A 22,651-nucleotide genomic window follows, 5' to 3' on the forward strand; every position below is an offset into this window, starting at 1 on the left:
CGTGCCGGGAGGAAGCGGCGGCGGCGGGGAGAAGGGGCGGTGTTCCTGGCGGCGGCGCGCGCCATGCAGACCTCGCGGACGTTCGTGAAGCGCACGCGGGCGGGCGCCGTGGTGAAGGTGGTGCGCGAGCACTACCTGCGCGACGACATCCCGTGCGGCGCGGCCGCCTGCCGCCTCTGCCCGCCCCGCACCGGCGCGACCGCCGCCGGCCTCCAGGCGCAACCCCGCGGCGCCGCCAGCAGCCTCTGCCCCGGTCCGCACTACCTCCTGCCCGACACCAACGTCCTCCTTCACCAGGTGAGCCGCGGGTGTGCCTCTGGGCCTGGTCGTGCTCCCTGTGGAGCTCTGCTTCAGCCTCGGTTAAAGCGGCTGCGTGTGAGGGGTCCCCTCAAGCGTCGGGTCCGGGCATCGCTCCTGGAGAGGCGCGGTTAGCGTCAGCAGTGAGTACGCCGCCGGCCTCGGGCCTTCTCGTCGTTGCTGATATCCCGCCGGCCCCGGAACGGGCTGTCTTTTCTCTGCCTGCATGCTACTGAGGAGGCCTTCAGCATCGTCGAATCTAGTCTGGTCTTAGACTATAGTCCGGCTTTACATTTTGCTGCCTGAACAGTAGGAATAAATAACAGTACTTGTTCCAGAGGATCACAGAATTCTGGTTGGAAGGAACCTCGGGGATCATCTGGTCCAATCTTGGCAATGCATGACCTAGATGGGATGCCCCAGCACTCTGTCCAGTCAAATCTTAAAAGTATCCAACCATAGGGGATTTGTCTCTTCCCTGGGGAGATTATTCCAATGGCTAATTGTTCTCATCGTGAAAACTTTTCCGATGTTTCCAACCAGAATCTCCTCAGAAGTAACTTACACCCATTACCCTTTTCCATTTGACTCCTGGTGAAAAGGCAGTCTCCATCTTCTTTGTAGCCACCCTTTAAATACTGAACAGTATTTATTTCTTTGCTGTTTGTAGTCTGATATAGGATTGGAAATCAGGCCAGAAGGGTGAATAGACTCTGAAGCAGCATCAGGATCTTCAGGTGGTTACTGCATTTTCGTGGAAACCTGCTCAGTTTTTCAGACCTGTTGTAGGCTTGAGTTCTCCATACTGTGATGCTGATTTCAGGTAATGAATAGAGGCTGCAAAATCATCCCATGTACAACTCTGGAAGCATGGGGTGAACTTTATTCTGCAGCCCATCACTAATTGTGCAAAGGCTTGAGTATGGGCAATGCAGACAGTAAAATTCCAGGCTGGGAGGTACTGAATTCCCGATGTCGATGATTTGCTGTGGGGTTTTTTTGATTGCTTTGGAATGCATCTGTAGAAAGTAGAATAGCCCTGTGCAGACATTGGAGACTGGAAATAATTCATGAATCCTAACATGGATTACCCTGGAGAGGGGCACAACACTCACACGCTTCAACTGTTGCCCATCCCAAAAGTTGTAAGGAATTTTTTCTCAAAACAGCAAATCAAGGGATGCTTTCAGCCTGTTACCCACAGACTTCTTGGTGTCTGTTGGCAAAGTTTGTATATACGTAATGTAGAGCACTCTTAAGAATGTGCCAGAGTACGCTGCCATGAACTGGAGCAGCGGGATTAGAAAGTCTTGGTAACAGCAGGAAGAGGTTTTACCCAGCAGCTGGGGCATGATTGCAACAGTAAGACTTGGCCTGGTAATTCATCTTATACGTAGAATAATACTCGATAACTTGCCTTAGGAACATGGCTCAAAATCTATTAGGTCATTTAAACATCAGATGAAGAGGAGCTTGGTTTGTCATGGCTTTTAATTCTTTTAGCCATGCCCTCTGGAGCCTTATTGCTGTCTTGTGCCTTGGCAGGGGGTTTGGGCTAGGTGATCTCCAGACGTCCCTTCCAAACCTAACGATTATGTGATTCTCTGATTCTGTCTCATTTTGGAGATGGATTTGTACAGTTCCTTGCTACAAGCTTAGGAAATGAAGCTCACATCTTTTTCTCCTGGCGGGGTGCACTGACGTTTGGTGTAGATTTCTCTCTGTTGCACGTCATGGCTGTCAGGAGTTGGCAAAGAAAAGTGCTGAAAATTTTTAAACACATTTCCTCAAAAAAATAGGTCTTTGAAAAGGTGAAGAGCAGCTAACAGAATTCCTGGTGAGTTGAATCTGCAGAAATGAAAACTGGAGTGCAACAGTGGGATTGGTTTTGGAGAACTTAAGCCAACACATGCCACAGGCATGTCTGTGTTAGCTGTGTAACAGTGGTCAGGTACTATTTTATGGTTTGCATTGCTCACAAAGACATATGCCAGAAAGCATTTAAATTATGTTGGATTACCATCAGATTGTGTATAGATGTATTTGGTTTACAAAGGTAATAATTTACAAGAACCCATCCTATGTAAACCAGATTTCTAGTGTACATGTGGCCTTAGATTTGACTGGAGCACACATTGAGGCTGAATTTGGTGGAAGTCAGAATAAGCCTTCCTCTTCATTCCAGCAAAATTCAGGTTACAAAGAGGCTGGAAAATCCTATTTGAACTGTTTAAGTCCTGTTACTGGATAAAATTAAACAACAATTTTTATTCATTTCCATTTTGTTCCTCAGATTGATATACTTGAAGATCCTGTTATTAAGAATGTCATTGTGCTACAGACAGTCTTACAAGAAGTCAGGAATCGGAGTGTACCAGTATACAAGCGAATCAGGGACGTGATTCAAACCCCTGAAAAACATTTCTATTCTTTCACCAATGAACATCATAGGTAAGGTGTGGAATAGGATGTGACAAAGTTGCACTGTTAGCCAGTGGAAGAACTGCAACAACACTGCAACATTTGAACTAGGTAAAAAAATTAGAAAGGGGGGCATAGAATTGTATACTTGTAAGGAATCCTTCTGGGAAACAGGTACATGTTCCAGGAACGTGGTCTGTAATTAGTATAAGCATACATAAATTATGAAAAGGTGTTTACAATAATGGATGAGACTTATAGACAAAACTGTTGCCCTGAGATATGGAATACTGATTTTCCATTTTGGTGTCCTTTTTAAACATATTCCAATTCTTTATTAATATTGCCAGCTCAGTCTGTAGCAGAATTAAAAAAATGGTTAGTTACTGACAGAAAGCTCTAAGAAATAAACATGCAATTAATTTGCCGTTTTTTGCCCTCACAAGCAGTTTCCAATACTGCAATATCGTAGTTCTAGGAATCTTGAATCCATAGTTGTAGCATCTTGAATGCAGTTCTCTTCAATTGTCAGAGCGAAGGTTGTGTTAGAAATTAACACTTCCTTCCTATTTTTCTTTACCCTTCTGTCTCCTGACCTTCAGTGGCCTATAGAGTATTACACATACAAAAATTGGTACAGCAGTGATTCTTTTGGCCTCACAATTTTGTTGCTTCTGAATAGTTTTTGTAAGTATAGATAGATCTTGGGATTTGTTTTGTTTTGTTGTAACCCCCTTCTTTTTGTTTACGTGTTTGTTTATGTGTGTTTGTATGTGTTCATTTATTTAGAGAAACATACATAGAGCAGAAGAAAGGAGAAACTTCTAATGACCGCAATGACAGAGCCATTCGGGTAGCGGTAAAATGGTACAGCGAGCACTTGAAGAAAATAGACGATGAGGAGAAGACTGAAGTTATCTTTTTAACAAATGACAGAATTAATAAGGAGAAAGCTCTAGAGGAAGGGATAACTGCTTATACATGTAAGTAAAGTGACACGTATGTTTAGTTTATTGCTCAGATAAACAATGTCAGCAGACTCTTCATACCTAAATCCAGTGCATCTCTTGCATAAATATTTGTGTGTGCTTTTGTAGGTGAGGAGTATATAAAAAGCTTGGTAGCTAATCCTGACCTTGTAGATCGTCTTGCTTGTGTATCTGATGAAGGGGTATGTTTTTATTTTTTTTTATAAAGTCAATTAATCACAAATGGTTTGCAATATATTATTGGACACTTTATATCAGGCTACTAGCATCAGTTTAGAATATGAGGACTCTGGACTTAGTACCATTTTGGCAATACAACCTTTTGACAACTGAAAAGAAAAAGAGAAATATTGCAGCTGTTTTTACTGCTGCTTATGTGCCTATGAGTAGTTTTCTAGTTATTTGTAAAAGGCTACTTGGCTTTAGGTAACTGGTGTAAAGATGAGAATAATAACGGTTAAAGAAAATGTATAAATATTTAAAAAAATGGAAACGAAATGAAAAGTGGGTATTGCAAACCATTTCAGCCTTTGCTTTGTGTCTGTTACTTGAAAGTTTATGTTAACTTACTGATCAAGTTCTATCAGAAGCTCTGATTTTTGTGGTCAGTTAGGTTGACATAAGTGCAGGCTGCAGCTCAGAGATGAGCTACATCCTCTTTTATTTCCTTGTGCTTTGTGTTTATCAGAATCAAGACGTGTATTTTCACGTAAGACTGATACAACTAACACCAAAAAATGGGACGGTTAATGTTGTCAGAGGTAGTCCCGTCAGAACGGGGTGGGACAGGCAAGAATGGGAAGAAAGTGGAGGGCTTAGTTGATCTTCTCAGCAGTTCATTGTCTGACTGCTCCAAAGTTTTAGTCATAGTAATATATTTTCATAATATTTTATATCGCTTATATTATATGCTTGTACCGCGTGCCATACTCTTTACCATGTAATGCTAGTATATGCAAGTCAGCATGAAAGTGTATGTCACTTGGGCAGTATCTTTTTAAGTAACTGCAGGCAAACAGGAGAAGAAAAGGAGGCATTCCTGGAATTGCCACGTTTCTATGTTTATGCTTTTTATACTTAACTAGAAAAATTACTGCTTAATAATAGGTTTTTATTATTGTGTATATTCATATCTACGCATAGTCATGATTTTGGAGTTTGTTAGCTTGAGTGTCATGTTCCTGAGCTTGGTTTTGGAATAATCATGAGTACAAAAGACTGAAAATTTCTTCTTCTTGTTTTTTGTTGCTGGTTTTTTTTTGTTTGTTTGGTTTGGTTTGCTTTGGTTTTTTGGTTTTGGTTTTGGGTTTGTTTTTTTTTTTGTTGTTGTTGTTTTTTTTTTTTTTGTTTTGTTTTTTTTTTTTAATAAATAAATAGAAAGTGGAAAAATAATTTTCCCAGAACATATTCCTCTTAGCAAATTGCAGCAAGGGATAAAATCTGGTAACTACCTCCAAGGAACTTACAGGGCAAGCAGAGATAATTATCTTGAAGCTACCGTTTGGGTTCATGGAGATGTTGAAGAAAAAGAGGTAAGTTTTTCATTCTGCCTTCATGCTGTGAACTTTAGCCTCAGTAATGACTTAAAATGCAGTTCTTTCATAGTGACATAATGTTAAAATGAGCACTATAGTAATTTTTCCTTTTCTGATGTTTTTTCTGACTTTTTTCTGATGCTTTACTTTGTATGGATATAGGCTACTGAAATGCTGACTGTGCTGTTAATACTTTTTCAATTGACTCACTTTTTTTTTAATTAGTTTGAAATATATGATAAAAGACAGAGACACAAGTTTGGAGGAGGATTTTCAGAGAAACTGTGATGAGCCCTTGTGAGGCTCTTCTGCTTTGTTTCCCCTAATGTTTTCATACCTGATGATGAGTGGATGGACTCTTTCCCTCCAAGCAGTTAACCCACCTGTTTGCCTACTGTTGGTACAGCTGTACTGTTTCAAGCAGCAGCAGTTGCCTCCTTTCTCCCTATTTGTGGTGGCAGCTGGAGATGCTTCTCTGGCTCTCCGTTCCTTTTATTCCTATTTCCCAGTAGTATATGGAGTTCCCTAGCCTGTAAGGATAGAAGGATTGTATGATTATAAACAAAACAAAACATCTATGGAAAACACATTATTTTTGTAGAGGCAATTGGAATCCTGAAATAATATCGTGAGTACTGAAAGAAACCAAGGCAGAGGAAAAAAAATGCATCACAAACGTACCTTAAAATGTCCTTTAGAGTGCAGAGCCTGTTCACATGTATACTCTTCTGATATACTGCTTTGATATGGGTCTTCTGTTGCTATCATTGTGAATGTTTGCATTTTCATTTTGTTTTCTAAAAAAATTCCAGATAATTATACAAGGATTGAAACATTTAAACCGAGCAGTTCATGAAGATATTGTAGCTGTGGAGCTGTTGCCAAAAAATGACTGGGTGGCACTGTCCTCAGTGGTCTTGCAAGATGATGGCCAAAACGATGATGACATTGAAACTGAAGAGGAGAAAGAAAACATTGTATGAAATGAATTACTTTTCACTTCACTCCTGTGTTAAGAGGGAGATTAAATCTGCGTTACCTTGACAGTGCTAGGCTTTAGATGTACACATCCTATTTATACTATTGTGAATATGTAAATTATGAAACTTAATTGTAGTCGTGCAGTTGCATTAATTATATGATGATGTCTAAAATGGATACTTTCTAATTAATCCCAATCAGAAATTGCCATGTTACTTTGTTAAACTTTAGTAACTCCAAAAGTTCCTGGGTGGTACTCAGGTAATAATATAAAGCTATCTACTATGTGCACATTAGGATTTGCTAGAATTAGGAGCAGGTGTTGTGTCATGATGACAGTCAGCTTCTATAGGCAGTGTGTACATTTGGAACCAGCTGTGAAATCTTACGCTTCTTGCAGTAGTCCCGTTTAATGTCCGTGCAGTACACAAACGTATACCCTGTCCAGTAAATACTTACATTTCTTTAAAAACGTGATCTTCCCACTGAATTCTGTGCGTATGTTTTTTAATTACCATGTTTAGATTTACTGCAGAATTTTCAAGCAACATAAGAGGGTTCCTGAAAATTAATAGGTTGTAAAAGAAAACAGAGATAGTTATGGAATAAGCAGAAACAGTGGGACAGGATAGCATTTCTTCACAAGTTTTTCTGCTGTTCCATGATTTTCTGCAATGATGTCCATTAAAAAAACCCACAACTACAATAGTGTAGTCAGGTCACATACTAAAAATATTAAAAGTCATGCAAAGCACAGGGCAGCATATTTTTGCTTATGAAGTCATAATAGAATTTACAGCATTATAGTGACACATGAGATGTTAACCACCAAGGTTTGAGATACATGTTGTAGTCAAGCATGTTAACATGAGTTCAAAGATTTTTGTGTTTTTAACCCTTGTGTGTTCTACCAGCTGAAGGCCTCTGTTATCAAGGACATGCTGAGACCTACAGGAAAAGTAGTGGGCATTATAAAACGAAACTGGCGACCGCTTTGTGGCATGCTTTCCAAATCAGAGATCAAAGAGGTAAGGAAATAATCCAGTTATTGTAAGTGCAGATATTTGGGTTTTTTTTCTTTAACTGGAAATGAATTGTTCCCTTTTCTGGCTGTTAATAGGCACGGCGCCATTTGTTCACACCAGCTGATCGCAGAATTCCTCGCATTCGAATAGAAACAAGACAAGCAGATAAATTGGAAGGACAAAGAATAATTGTTGCTATTGATGGGTGGCCCAGGAATTCCAGGTATCCTAATGTAAGTTTAAGCATTTTCTTATGAACTCTTTTCTGTCTGATTTTTTTGTGTTACTAGGTAAGGTGTTTATTGTCTGCAATGCTGAGTAACCTCAAAAAGTGTTGATGTGAATTTTGAGCACCATTTGATGGTGCAAATTAAGGAAGTCCCTAAATTATTTAGTTCGTTCTTACCCCAAAAAAAGATACGAGTGTATCATACTTGAAAAGCTCACTCCTCCAGTTCTGCAGTGAACATACATGTGCTAACTAAGGTGCTTTATTTAGACTAACCAGGGACCACCTTGTTTTGGTCTGAGTTCCTAGAAATGTGAACCTTTTGCTGTGACTTTGCTCATCCACAGACTGATCACTGTCCTAGCAAGTAGTTTTAAACACCTTGGCCAAATTCAGTCGAATTGACAGTGGGGCTGAGTTACAGGTAATGAAGTTCTTGAAAGATCTTTGTAAATACATAGGAGGCTGTAAGAGAAAATGAGGACTAGCTTTAATTTGCATTGAAAACAAAGTAGGTTTTAAAGAGTCTTCCATTGGCTTGTGTAGGAATGCATAGCTTGTAATGAATGAGAGCACAGGTGTCTCAAATTTAGAGAAATGAAGGAAACTTGGAATATATGGAATGACTGCTAAGACAAAAACAGCATTACTGCAGAGGATGAGATGTGACAGATGTGAGGAAGGAAATAGAGCTGATATGGTATTAGGGAGTGGGCACAACACAAACCCAGAGAAATTAGACCTTACTAGTTTTGCTGCTTATGCAGCAGTGTTTATTCTTAACTGCAAAACTGAATTGCCATGTTTACAATTTTGCAGTCTTTAACTGTGGAAAATTTATTGCCATTCAAGGAAAAGAGGGGAATGTACACAGTTCAGACTTACCGAATCAATTAAATGTTTGAAATTAAATTTCTGTCTTTAAGATGAGACAGCTAGCTGAAGAAAGAAAGATTATTCATACTATGTAGTTTAATATACTAATAACCTATGGAATAATGGTCTCCAAATACTTCTGAGTATTTGAAGAATACTGTTCTGAGCTAACAGCATCGCTTGAGGTGCATGTGTATGTACATTTGTACGTGTGCATATTGTCTCTCAGGGTCATTTTGTAAAGAACTTGGGAAGTGCTGGAGATAAAGAGACTGAGACAGAAGTTCTTCTGCTTGAACATGATGTCCCTCATCAGCCTTTTTCCCAGGCTGTCCTTAGTTGCCTACCAAAAATGCCATGGAGCATTACAGAACAGGTAATAATTTCTAAATTACTGTAATAATATCTATGTCTTCTACTTCAAATCAAATTGTGATGTTCTTGGATATCCCAGTGCACCAGAAATAGAGGAGAAACGTTGTGCAGAACCATTTTGTCTCTCTGTAAATTTTCATCTGGATTTCCTATGGAGACAAAGCCTCTGCAAGTTTGGGGGGGTTGGCTAAAACTGTTTGTTACGGATAGACATTTTAAGATAAAAAGCACATTATAGGTTTCATTAAGAAATAAAAATGTAAAAAAGCTTTTTCAAAGAACAGAGACTACAATTCAGATAACTGTAAGATTACCCCTAAGAGTTTTTCTGTTTTGCTAAATAGCTTTGTAACCAAATGTGGCAGCGTGTGTCATCAATAAAATAATCTGAGGAGAGGAGACTTCAGTATATTCCTGCTATAATCCAGTAAAGTAATTGGAGAGGCTAATGTTTTCAGAATTGCTTATTTTAAATGTAATTAGTGAATTTCGGGTTCTCCCCAGTAGCTTAAGTATGGAGAATGGTTGCTTTAGAACGTATGGAAAAATGTCATCAGGGAACAATTTGAGCATGATATGGTTTTGGGTTGGGCTGGGCTGTTGTTTGGGTTTTGGGGTTTTTTGTTTGTTTGGGCTGGTGTGGGCTGTGGTTTTGTTTGTGCATTTTGTGTATTTTAATTTCTTTGAGGTGGATGGATTTTATTATAATTTATTATCTACTTCTTTTTTGTTGAAAGAGGGTTCTTTGTAAATTAGCTCTCTAAAAGTCAGTTGTCTAGTCTAAGATACCTGAGGTCTTTCTGTAGCCATCTTACAAAGGTAAATATTTCCAAAGTGTGCAGTTCCTTTCAACTGTTGAGACAGCTAAGCCTTAAAAAGCTAGAATTGAGAGCAGGCATATCCTAAATAAATTGCCCAGTGGGACATCAGTCAAAATGTCACTTAAATCTTGATTCCTGGTCCTGCTGATTCTAAGATCATGAGATGATTGTGGTTGTATTAAGTTTGTCTTCTGGTTTGCTGTAAAACAAACAAATTTAAGTATTTGATCATCTCTGACTTACTTTTTCTGTCACTGGAGTTTCTGCGTATCTGTTTTGATCTTATAAATAAATACTATTACAAATCTTGTCCTAAAACAAACAAAAAAAGCACTCTGAAAATACTTGGTTGCTTTGGAAAATCTTATGTGAAGTGCCTTTCCCAAGGGATTATTTTTACTTTGATATGGAAAGTGTTCTTGAAAACAACTTTTTTTTTTTTGTTTTGTTTAATTTCAGGATATGAAATACAGGGAGGACTTAAGGCATCTGTGTATTTGTAGTGTTGATCCTCCTGGCTGTACAGATATTGATGATGCATTACATTGTAGAGAAATAGAAAATGGAAATATAGAGGTATTGTCTCTCTCTCTTATTATCGGGTCATTTATTTACTTTTTCCTTTATTTTACAAACAGTGCAGTAGTGGTAATAGTAAATGACATGAGCAAAGCAAAGCTCCAGATCTGTTGTAAAAGAAATGAATAGTGTTTGCACAACTGCAAGATGGTGATAAAGAAAGGGGACTGATTTGAATTACATCAGTGTCAGAAGTGGGAATTTAATGTCTTCTAAATTCACCCTGCTTTCTGCTCATTTGGCATGGGAAATGAACATAAAACTTAATGACTGCTTTAGCTAAGTATAAACATGGGTATCTACAGCTAGAATAAGGAACTATCAGTGGAATAAGTGAAGCTACTGTTGTAATGCCTAAGGAATTATTATTTTTTGTAAAAAAAAAAGAGCATTAAAAAGCTACAGGCTTAACACCAACACTCTGTCCCTTTATATCTGATTTAGTCAGGTTTTCTTTATAAATTCATTTGTAACTGAATGTTACAGGGTGTGCCAAAATGGAAGGTCTAGCAAACAGAAAACCAAAACCAAGTTTTCGGTGAGCCTTCGAGAAAATGAAAGAGGTTATCTGAGTCCCCAGGCAGGAAGGGTTGCATTAGTAATGAATGTAACTTTCCACTAAATGTACGAACACCCTTATTTTATGTAATTGCTGCAACTATTCATTTTTTTAGTATCGGTACGATAGATTTTTAACTATTCCTATTACTAGATATAGGAGCTGCTGAAGGGAACTGGCAATGGGTAAACTGGGTTGTAAATAAAAACTTGAGAGTTCCTTTCATGATAATCATGAACTATTTCTGTTTTCTGTGATGCTGTTTTTTAGGTTGGTGTACATATTGCAGATGTCAGCCATTTTATTCGCCCAGGAAATGCTTTGGATGAGGAGTCAGTAAAAAGAGGAACAACAGTATATCTGTGTGAAAAAGTAATTGTTTTCTATTGGTTTTTGTGCAACTAAGCAGTTGGGTTTTCATTGCTTTCCTCCTGTAATTCTTGGGAATGTTCTCTAAACTAAATAAAAAAATAAAGTAGGCTCCTTTAGGCTGCATGTAATTTGCCCAAGAGTATCAAAATGGAGGTACTTTCTGTCATTTGGCTTGCACAGCAAGAGGGAGAAACTGGAGTACTGTTGTAATACCAATCTGAAACTGCAGAAGTGGCCTGGTTTGGCTTTTCAATTATTTTTTCTTGTGATAGCTAAATCTTTGTTTTTTTGTATATCTATCTGTCTATATGTTTCTTATGATTTGTATTCATTACAGCTGTAGTCCTGTTTATTTTAACTTCTTACAGACCACAATTTCTTTTCAGAAGTAACTGTTACTAAAAAACTGATGATAAAAATGGATCTTGGAATGAATTTGCACTAAGTAGGTCACTTTTCTCCTGGAAATCTGAGCTTTCTTAGCAAAAAAAAAAAAAATTTCCAAGCATTTAGTACAGTGAAAATTGGGAAATTAAAATATGTTTGTAATGAGTCATGATTTTTATTCTTTACTTTGCAGAGGATTGATATGGTTCCAGAGTTACTTAGTTCCAATTTATGCTCCCTGAGATCTGATGTGGACAGGTATATGTATATGATCCACACTTTGATCTTGATGAGAAACTCCAGATGTTCGTATGTGGATTTTAGCAGATTTTTCTCCCTTTTCCCTCTCATAGGCTGGCATTTTCATGTATATGGGAGATGAACCATAAGGCTGAAATTTTAAAAACCAGATTTACAAAAAGTATTATCAAATCCAAGGTTAGTCACATAAATATTATTATACTTCAGAAAAAAAGCTTGAGACCTTTTTATAAAAACTATGATCAACAGACTTAAAGTTTTCTTCTTGCTATTTATTGATTTTTCTACGTTTTTCTGATGATCCTTGAGGTCCCTTCCAACCTGGTAATCTGATTTTCTTAGAATTAGGAAATGATACTTAAATCCTAGAGAGAGAGAAAATGTTTGATTCTGCCCTGTTCTTTTAAACCTCTATGGCTACAGTGTTTTTTGTACAGTTACTTGGTTCTGGTATTTCATTTAAAAAGTATAAATGTATTCAGATACCTATAGATATACAGAAGTATATATGAAATGGTTGGTATATACCAGCTGCTGATAATTTTCAGTTAAATTCAGTGGATTCTGTAGGTGTTTAATACATTTCTGAAAATTAGACCTCAGATGTATAAAATACACCTGTGATCAGCATAAAAAACCACTGTGAATGCCTAGTATTTCTTGATGTCTTGCATAGATCTGTCCTGTTTTGACCATTATTATTTGGGAATTATATTCAACACCTAAATGAATGTCAAGCTTTGTATTTTTGAACCAACTTTGACAGCAAACTGCAGTTTCTGCAAGACAGAACTATATTTTTCTTTTCCTTCTATTACATATCATGTGTCTCTTTTTTAACCTCTTCAAGGCTTCTCTTACATATGCTGAAGCACAGATGAGAATTGATTCAGCAACTATGAACGATGATATTACTACCAGCCTACGAGAACTAAACAAATTAGCAAAAATTCTGAAGAAGAAAAGAATTGATAATGGGTAAACTGTGCAGTGTCCTTGTTCTCTTTTTTCCCCGGTTTCTTTGGTTGCTTGGTTTTGTTTTGTGTTTTTCCTGGCTGTTTTTTGATGTCAAACTGTATAATGGTCCTCTGTGTCCATTTTTCCAATGAAAATTTTTTTGAAAAGAAGTACTTGCCATTTTGATTTGCATAAAAATGCCTGTCTTCATTTCCCCAAAAATATTAACCTGGGGTGTTAACAAAATCCGTCAATATGGATCTCTTACAGTTGTTATAAAAAGACAATTGGAGGAGCAGCATTTGAAATATTAGGAGCTACTGCTGATGTGTGTCAGCATTATAATCTTGGCTAATTTGAACATTAATTTCCCAATTCTACTTTTAATTCCTGCCCTTTTTTTTTTTTTTAATTTTATTTCTGCTGATTTTTAAATTATGTTTTCATGATAAACCCACATGTTGTGTACAGCCTTGCAACTGAGCTGTTGTGTCTGCTTTACTGCAATTTGCTAATACCTCTTCCTGTCTTCCAGAGCCTTGACACTTTCCTCACCAGAAGTTCGTTTCCACATGGACAGTGAAACTCATGATCCTATTGATCTGCAGACTAAGGAGCTAAAGTATGTGTTTTATTTTCCTCAGTTAGTTAATTCAGGGCAGGGATGGAATTAAAGACATGTTTAAGTAGTAACATCAATAGTATACAGAGTTCATATAATAGTGCAGGACAGTCATAGAATTATAAAATTACTTGGGTTGGAAGGGACCTTTAAAGATCATCTAGTACAAAGCCTCCTGCCTTGGGCAGGGACACCTTCCACTAGATCAGGTTGCTCAAAGCCTCATCCAGCCTGGCCTTGAACACTGCCAGGGATGGGGCAGCTTCCTGGAGAAGCTGACCCTAGAAGAGAGAATTCCTCTGTATTTTACTGTGCTATTTATGAAGCAAGTTTTGAGCTGTACACTTCATATATGAACCTAAGTCTTCACTACTGATTTAATGGAGCACTAAGGTCCAAACTTTCTATACCACACTGGCTTCTCTGTGATGCCCTTCTACTGGTATTAACAAAGGAAAGTAGAACTTGGAGTTATGGATTACGGAAACCTTAACAAAAACAGAGCACTTATTGCACGTTATTGCAGAGTGATACAATCTTACTGAGGAGTTCTAGAAATAGAGCTACTAATTCAATTTCTAAAGATAGTTACTTTCTCTCATACTACTACTTAGTGTCTGTGCTAAAATCTACACTTAGTTATGTAAACTGTCACACCTATGGTGTGCAACATGGTGCTTTCAAACTTCTATGTACAATATTAGAACAGTACTCTTAGGAAGAAATCAAAAACTTATCTGTTGGTATTTTGAGGCGTTTTTAAAGAGCATTTTTCTTGAATATAATTTGTAATTTTAGAATAGGTGTTTTTGTTCTGACTCAGTATCTGAAACTTAATAAATGTTAATGTTTTTAGTCTCTAAAATGTTTGCCTAATTGTATAAATGATTAAAACAACCAGCCTTGGACCACGTGGTTTAGGGCAAGGTGTCCCTGCCTATGGCAGGGGGGTTGGAACTAGATGATCTTAAGGTCCTTTCCAATCCTTACGATTCTATGATTCTATGAATGTTACATAATACTGTTTAGGATGGTGGAATGTCTCTTAATTAGGCACTCAAGTAAATACATAATTTAATGCTTTTCTAACAATATAAAATATTTTATGTTGATAGAGAAACAAATTCCATGGTTGAAGAGTTCATGTTGCTTGCCAATATTTCTGTAGCACAAAAAATTCACAGTGAGTTCCCAGAGTTTGCCTTGCTCCGGAAACATCCTGCTCCTCCCCCATCAAATTATGACATCCTTGTGAAGGCTGCAAAGTCCAAGGCAAGTTTATACCATGCTAATTAAGTGAATTAATTAAAAGAAGCTGTGGGTTTTTTCTCTGGTTGGCCACTTACCCAAGAATAAGGGTTGGAAAATGGTATTTTGAAGGTGTATCAGCTGCACTTTGAAATTGCTGGTACTTGTAGCAAGATTTGGTGTACCTCTAGATGAAAGGAAGAATTTTGTGCTTTTAAAGCCCTTTCTTCAGTAAAGAAAGCAAATCACTCTGGAAGTCTTTCCTATTGTTACTCTTGTGTGCTGTAAGTATTTCTCCAAGCCACATGCAATTTTTGAGCCAGTTTTTGGCTTTGGATCACATACATTATTGATGTACTTATGAATTGGTCAATCATATCAAATAATATGTCTCTCTTAAAGAGTGAGGAAATAAGAAAATGTGTCCATATGTGTTTATAGTTTCCATCCTCTCCTTAGATCAGCTAGAGGTTAATTTAGCCTGAAACAAGTCTTATTTAGTAAGTCTGAACTGAAAAATGACTTTTCCAGTTTCAGGGGTCTTTTATTTGAGCTAATCGTTCTAACTTTCTAGACATTGTGATGTGCAGTCATATTTCCTTTCCCTTCAACTATTCACACATATGCACACCCGTGTGTTTTTTCTAGAAGCAAGAGAGAAACTCCCAAATTCTATCAGTGCAAGATCAATGGATGAGCCAAAACCCAGCCCATTTCATTTTCCTCTGCTATAAAACTGGAATAGTGATAATGATTTCATTTGTACTCTGAAACTTATTTTTAAACTACTATTTTATTTGGAAAGCTAAATTCCTATGCATAGACAAACGTTCTTTTAGTAAACCAAAGTGGCTGTTCACTATGATGCACCATCATGATTAGATATTAATATGCTATATTTTTGTTACACTTTTAAAAATAAATATGTAATTATTTTACCATAATTTGATCTCTAGACCCTGCTTTGTTTTCAGTGGCGTACATAAAGGAAAGAACATTCAACTGATCTTACGATGTGTGACTGGAAATAAAATGCATTCTCTATTTTCTACCTACCTGAATTTTTATCAGTGAACACTGGCAAACAGCAAACAAAATGTCATACAGTTGGTTTTACAAATTACTTTTCCAAGTATAAATTTTAATAACTGTGGAATACGTACAACAAGGTTGATTACTGCTTAATCCTATTCAATAAGGGGATGGAAAAATCAAATCAAAGGAAATAAAATTGTTAATATTAACATAAAATATTTCTTAGTTCTGGATGGATTTCTTTTCTGAATTGCTAGGCTACTGACTTAACTTCTCGTATTTTGCATAGAGTACTAGTAATGATGAGGGAGGGACCTGTGCATGTGTGGATTTATCTGTATATTTATTTGTTGGTAACAGTGGCATTCCGTGAGGTTATTCGGTGTTATAACTGTGCCAGCTGCTAAATTTAGCATGGATGTGGCTGTTACACTTCTGCTTATACTCTGCTAATATTTGCTAGTAATAGCTGACCTTTTTCTATTTTTTTTCCTTCCTTCCAGAACTTGGAAATTAAGACAGACTCAGCAAAGGCTTTAGCTGAATCATTGGACAAAGCTGAATCTCCTACATTCCCATATCTAAATACACTGCTCCGAATTTTGACCACTCGCTGCATGATGCAAGCTGTTTATTTCTGCTCTGGAATGGATAATGATTTTCATCACTATGGTTTAGCCTCACCTATTTATACCCACTTTACCTCACCCATTAGAAGGTATTTTTATTTTAGGAACCTTTCAGGGAACAAAAAGAAATTTTTTATTTGTGAATAAATTCTATTTTACATTGTGGTGTTGTCTGTTTAAAAGAAGATACTGTTTCTGTTCAGCTTTAGATCTCAGTTGAAACAGTGGTGGCTTTAGATGATGATCAGTCTTCACACAAGCTCCCAGGTTCACTGCCTGTGACTCCTAAGATCAAATAAAATCTTTAAAAAACTCAGAAGTACATCCCTAATGCATATCTCTGGCATAAAAACGCACTTTGGGATCAGTTAGCATTATGTAAGTCGACCAAAGACTGAGGCAGAGTTTGGTCTGTCATTTTTCAGATGTAAGCCGTGTTTAAATTTTGAGGAGACTGCATTTTACGTATAAAAGCATTGCTGATTTGAAACTTGCATTGTAATCAAATCATACACCTTGGAAAATTAGAGGTTTTTTCTTCTTTTTACCAAGAAGTATTCAAGGAAAATAATTGTCATATTTTGTTCCTCAGAAAGCTTTCAAGTGAAATCTCTTACAGGAGGATTAAAATTCCTGTGCATTTGTATGGATAATTTGTGGAGCTTCTAGGAGTCTTAATAGTAAATTTTGGTTGCTTGGAGATGTGTTAAAAAGTTCCTGGTTGAAGTTCTATTAGAAGTTATGTACCAAGATGTTAAAGTGTGATTATGCTTCGCAGATGAATGGTATTGAAACACCGTTCTATACTAACTATTTAGTTAGTATAGTTAGTATAGTTCTAACCTATAGAACGGTTAGGTCATATACTGTTGAGTACAGGCTGTTGGTACAAAGAAGCAGCAAAGTACAGGCTCTACTGGTAGAATATAGTAAAGAATTTATGTTAGAAAACAGTACAGTTCATTCTGGCTTTGCAGAGTGTATCTTCGGTCAACGAAAAGAGTGATCTTGGATTAATACAGGGAGTTTTCAGTACACCATCATTATTACAAAAATGTTTTGATCTATAAGAGTCACAAAACCAAAATGATATATATTTGTTTCTTTTTTTAAGTGTGTTTTAATCATTTAATCTCATCTTTGCAGGTATGCTGACATTATAGTACATCGACTTTTGGCAGTGGCCATAGGAGCAGACGATACTTACCCGGAACTTAGAGATAAACACAAACTAGCGGATATGTGTAAAAATCTCAATTACCGACATAAAATGGCTCAATACGCACAAAGAGCATCTGTTGCATTCCATACACAGGTAAGGAGTTCTGAGATGTGAGGATTAACTGTGCACTATTTATGTTGATTTTAAAGGCAGAGAGGGAACATTGAGTTGTGCTTTGTAGAGCAAAACTAAGCGAGTCTGCAGGAACGAGTAAGAACAAAGGCTGCTGCTTTGAGGAAAAGCTTCAACATTGCGTTGCTGGCTCTGAAAGATTTAGAGTAATGGCATCTTGAGGATTCTTTTTACTTTGTGTTTTATATAAATATGATGAATGCTTAATACTACAGTAATTTTATAAACAGTTTATGGGATTTCTTTATTCTGCTTTCAATATGTGGTGTGTAATAATCACTAAGTACAGATTTGTATTTGAATGTTTTCATTTTTTTAAGCCAGTATATATGTAATACAGAAGAGAATGTTCTAGTCTTTTATTCTTATTCATGTATTTTACTTTTGTTACAGCTGTTCTTCAAAAGCAAAGGAGTAGTGAATGAAGATGCATATATATTATTTGTAAGAAAAAATGCAATTGTGGTTCTGATTCCCAAGTATGGGCTAGAAGGAACAGTCTTCTTTGAAGAAAAAGGTAAACCAACACCAAAACTGGATTACAACAATGAGGTATGTTAAATACCTTTATTTTTTTTTATTTGGTAAGTGAGCAGAATGACTAAAATCTAGTTGGTTTTAGAAGAGTAAGAGAGACTTTTCTAAGCCTCTGAACATTCAGGAGTAATTTGTGTTTATTAATGTTATGTGTGAATATAAATTATTTCCTACAAAAATATTTATCTGTAAAAAAACATAAGACATTGTAAGCTGTGAGTATTTATACAATATTTGAACTTTCAGGTACCGTCACTGACTGTGGAAGACACAACATTATGTGTATTTGATAAAGTTAAAGTGAACATTATGTTAGATGCTTCCAACATCCAACATCAGAAAATTCGGATGGTTTTGGTAGAACCAAAGGTAAGGCACAACATTTGCAATTCACAGAAATCATATTACCCTCAGTAATCTTAAAAAATCAGCGTATGCTAAAATTGAAGTTTAAACCAGAAGAAAAAAAAAACCACTTAGCAGCAGATTGTAGCGATTGCTTTGCATCCACTCTCGAGAAGACACAGGTCTGCTTTCACTGGCTGTTGGAAAGAATAAAGGGCTCTAAATTAAATTTCCCTTCTGCGCCCATCAGGGTTATTTCCACTGATGGGAAAGATGATGATTTGCTGAAGTAGTATCTTTTGAATTTCATGCTTCTGTAATCAAATCTCCCTTCTGAAAACCTGCCAAAACTCAGTAAGATCACCTTTGTTCCAGTAAATTACCGTGTAACTGCAATGGGCGGCTCAGAAGGAAACTCTATAACTGCTGGCTGTAAATGGCAGTCCTCTCTTAAAACCGCCACAATATAAAAATTCCCCCTTGATAATGTGGTAAGAACTGTAGTGTCCTATTAACTGTGTCTCTGGTCTTCAGACTTCCCAATTCTAGCTTCATAGTACATCTGGGACATGGGTTTTCACCTGGTCTCACATCTCAGGTCTGATGAGTATTTTGCATGCCATTGAGTACTTTCATTAAGTTACATGTGACTGGGTAAACAGATGGTGCAGTAATTAAGTATCCATAATCATGGAGGAAAAAGAAAATCCAAAATAAGCAAGAGGTCCTTGTTTTTGCAGTCGAACATTATCATTTCTCTTTTTTTTTTTTTTTGCTGAGAAATTATCTGTTTTCAAATGCATCTAAATATGCTTATCGTGGAGCTGTTGTATAGGCTTGAGTTGAAGGCAGTCCTCATGATTTCAAAAAGTGGGAGGTAGATAATGCAAGAAAGAAACCTTGCATCCTGCTGTGCATTCACACGCTGAGCTGCCCACTGCTTATGCTCACCAGTCAGGGTTTGTCTGAGCTGCTTCTGAGGAACACGCTTTGTTCGTTAAAAATGGACACAAATTAAGGCTAATGAAAGCTGGCTTCCCTTCTACTTCTTGTACTAATTCCTGTGAAGGTCCCTTTTTCTACAACAAACCAAATACTATAATTTTAGCTTTTCCCTTGATACAGGAATGGCCATACTAGTTAAGCCAAAATACTTTGTCATCCTGACCATCAGTTACTAGGCCCCCTTCCTTGTAAGGAGCAAGTACAAGAGTCAGATGCACATACAGTGATCATTCCCTTTGTGTCCATTCCAAGCTTCCACAAATTACAACTTAAATACTGTCTCACCCAGATGCACATCTCTGTGTTCAGTAGGATGGAGTCTGTTCTGTGAATTTGTTTTATTCCCAGCTTACACTTTTGACTGCCACAGTATCTTGTAACAGTGAGTTACACAGCTCAGCTTGTATGAAAAAGTGATTGACCTTTCATTTGTTTAAAGCCTGATGCCTCATACTGTTACTTGATGACATACTGTATTTCCTACGCTGTGAAAAATAGTCTGTTATTCCCATTTACTACTCCCATGTGGCCCAATTCTATATACTTCTGTTAGCTCCTGCTTTACCAGAAACCTCCACATCTTTGATCTTCCTCATTGCTTTTATGTTGTTATAGTTCTCTTACGTGATTTTATTTGAGCTAGGAGCAGCTGCACATATGACTCTTGTTTGTGAGCACACCACACATCCATACAGGATCACATCCATACAGAGATTAGGTGCAGGATTGTCTGTGTTGTATGGTGTTATGTGGGAACACTTTGCATCTTTCATTCCTTCTAGTACCAAGACCAGTTTTAAGCAACGAGTTTACGCGCACCAACAGTTGCTAGCTGACAGTTTTACACTTACTTTTAGAAATCTTGGATGGACTGTACCTAGTCCTGGCACTAAAGGAACACTTTCCTCTTACCCACTTTGTTCTAAACTTTTTTTTTTTTTTTTTTGGATAGTAATTTGTCACAGTTTTCTTGATGTTGGTCTTAGTTTTCTTGAGTGCTTCAAATATACTTTCATTACCTGCTTTAGGCTTCTATTATCATCCAGCTAGCCACTGATGGAGGAGCAAGGAGGAATTTCCTGCCTCTCACTTTTTTATTAGTTCTCAATCTTTTTTGCTTGCCTGTTTATTTTAATTTTGTATTTATTTCTTCATTTGGACAAGATCTTCACTTCTTGAAGGATGTCTGTTGACTTGTAATGCTAGTCACTCTACCAACTTCTTTAACCGTTCTCTTGAAATTCTATTGATAAATGGCATGTTCTTCCTCCAAGCCATTTTTAAATTCCATTTCACCCCTGAAAGCATTTTGCCTTTTTGCAACCCCCTTTAATAAAACCTTTATTAAATTCCTTATTGTTGCTCATGTAATGCATTTTAAGGTTTGAGGTTTTTATCACTATTACAGGGATGGTTCTGTGGGTAACCTCCTAAGCAGGTCCTCAGGCATCAGTTGTTTCTCTCTGTTCATGGGTTCTCTGACCAGTTGCCCCAACAAACAGGCCTTTATGACACCTAGAAACGTAGACCCTGTCTTGAGCCTTCTTATGATGCTTACTCATTGAAGGTAATTTATTGTTACTATCTGTTCTCACAGCCTCTCCAATACTCTTTAGCATGTCATCCTAGTTGCCATCCTAACTAGCTGACCAAAACCATAGCCTTCAGCTTATGGCAGTGGTTTTAATGCCAGCATAGGAGTCTGTGACATGCTCATACAATTAAATGACTATTCCTTCTACTGATATATGCTGTTGTCACTTCCACATGATTTATAACCTGGTATTGAAGTCCTAGTGATTGGCTTCCTTGCATCAAGCTTCAGGAGCGCCTGTTACCTTTTCTCATTGGACATTACAGTTTGCCCAGAGACCTAAGTGTAGAGGAGCACACGTATGTCTGGTCTTGGTCCAGCTGTTTTATGGACCTTAATTAAATGAACTGTTACTTCATCACACCTTGCTTTTCTTTCCTCTCCTTGAACACCGCACATGTCCATACTCTCAAAGAAAGCATAGCGTGCTTCCTGATGACCTCTTTAAAGTACAAATAATTCTCTTATCAGCGTACAGGCTTTCCTCTATTTCTGTTGCTCCTTGCTTTAGAACTGGTTTCCATTTATTTCCAAAGTTTTTCCCATTTCTGCCAAAGCTAAATGCCTTCTTGCAGTGCAGTGTTCTGAGCCTGACAGGCGCAGCACTGCAGGAAACACGGCAGTGGTGACTTTTAAAAGCAAAATGGAAATTGTGAGGTTAAGGTCCCTTCTCCCCTCTCACTCATGCCCCTGCCAGTCTGGGCAGCAGAGGTGGTGCTGCTGCCCTTTCCCCGAGCTCTTCCTAGCTTTTCCTTCAGCCGAGTGTTTCTGCTGCGAGTGTTGTATGATGGTAGACCCTCTTTTAGGGGACTAACAACAGAGTTTCTGATGTTGATACAGTGTTTGTAAAAGGTCTGTACAAGTGAACTCAAGTTTCATCATGATGTTATGAGCTAAAATTGAGTTAAAAGTGTTCTGACTTCCAATGCTGTTCTTACTGTAGATACAAGGAAATGAGGTGCCTGCAGATCTATCTACAGAGACAAGCAGCAACGATGAACCAGAGAAGAAGAAAAGGAAGCTACAAAAATAGCTGGATATTAAAGTTAATAGGAAGTCACGCATGAATTCTTTGTATTTACGTATTTTTTCCCCATGGGCAAAATGCTAGAAACAGATTCTGTTTACTTTTAAATATACATTTTAATAATTTGTAAAATTGACTTTTTAAAGAAAAAACTTTTTAATGAATATGTATGTATGCAGCAGAACAATAGTTTTAAAACCATGTATATCTATAGTTTTGTCCTGTGGGTGAAAATAAATGCTTCTGCCAAGTGAAGGAATAGTTGTATTTTATTTTTTAACAGCCTTAAGGCTATTCCAAGAGCCTGACAAAAGTCAGTTTTTTCAATCTGCTAACAGAACTTACTCTTGAATGATGAAGTCCGTAGACTCATGCTGGCAAGTTACAATTATTAGTTAGTTAGAATTCTTATTTTGTGCCTTGAACCTCATGGTTACAGCCCAGCTCCATCTCCTGACTATGTAGTCATAAAGCATGTTTATGTGCTGTGAGGCCTGATGTAGTTTGAGTGAGTGTGCTCCTGGGCTCAGCTCTGAACTCCCCAACCACAGGGACACCAAGGTGGCTGTTACTGAATTCTGCATGTTTGTT

At 37.4% G+C, this 22,651-nt stretch overlaps 1 protein-coding gene across 1 annotated transcript; it reads left to right on the top strand.

Annotated features, from left to right (window-relative positions):
* Positions 1-7: 7 nt before the first annotated feature.
* DIS3 (DIS3 homolog, exosome endoribonuclease and 3'-5' exoribonuclease) lies at positions 8-22,093 on the top strand. Its single transcript, XM_030477528.1, is given in 21 exon segments — positions 8-297; positions 2,591-2,748; positions 3,508-3,701; positions 3,816-3,888; positions 5,074-5,239; positions 6,055-6,219; positions 7,138-7,251; positions 7,344-7,481; positions 8,583-8,729; positions 10,009-10,125; positions 10,958-11,059; positions 11,640-11,704; positions 11,800-11,884; positions 12,558-12,685; positions 13,200-13,286; positions 14,402-14,558; positions 16,073-16,287; positions 17,345-17,513; positions 17,946-18,104; positions 18,336-18,458; positions 21,977-22,093. Coding segments are annotated over 21 exon segments (2,886 nt in total). The 5' UTR covers positions 8-63; the 3' UTR covers positions 22,067-22,093.
* Positions 22,094-22,651: the final 558 nt, after the last annotated feature.

This window comes from Strigops habroptila, chromosome 2 (genome assembly GCF_004027225.2).
Source record: "Strigops habroptila isolate Jane chromosome 2, bStrHab1.2.pri, whole genome shotgun sequence".
NCBI lineage: Eukaryota > Metazoa > Chordata > Aves > Psittaciformes > Psittacidae > Strigops > Strigops habroptila.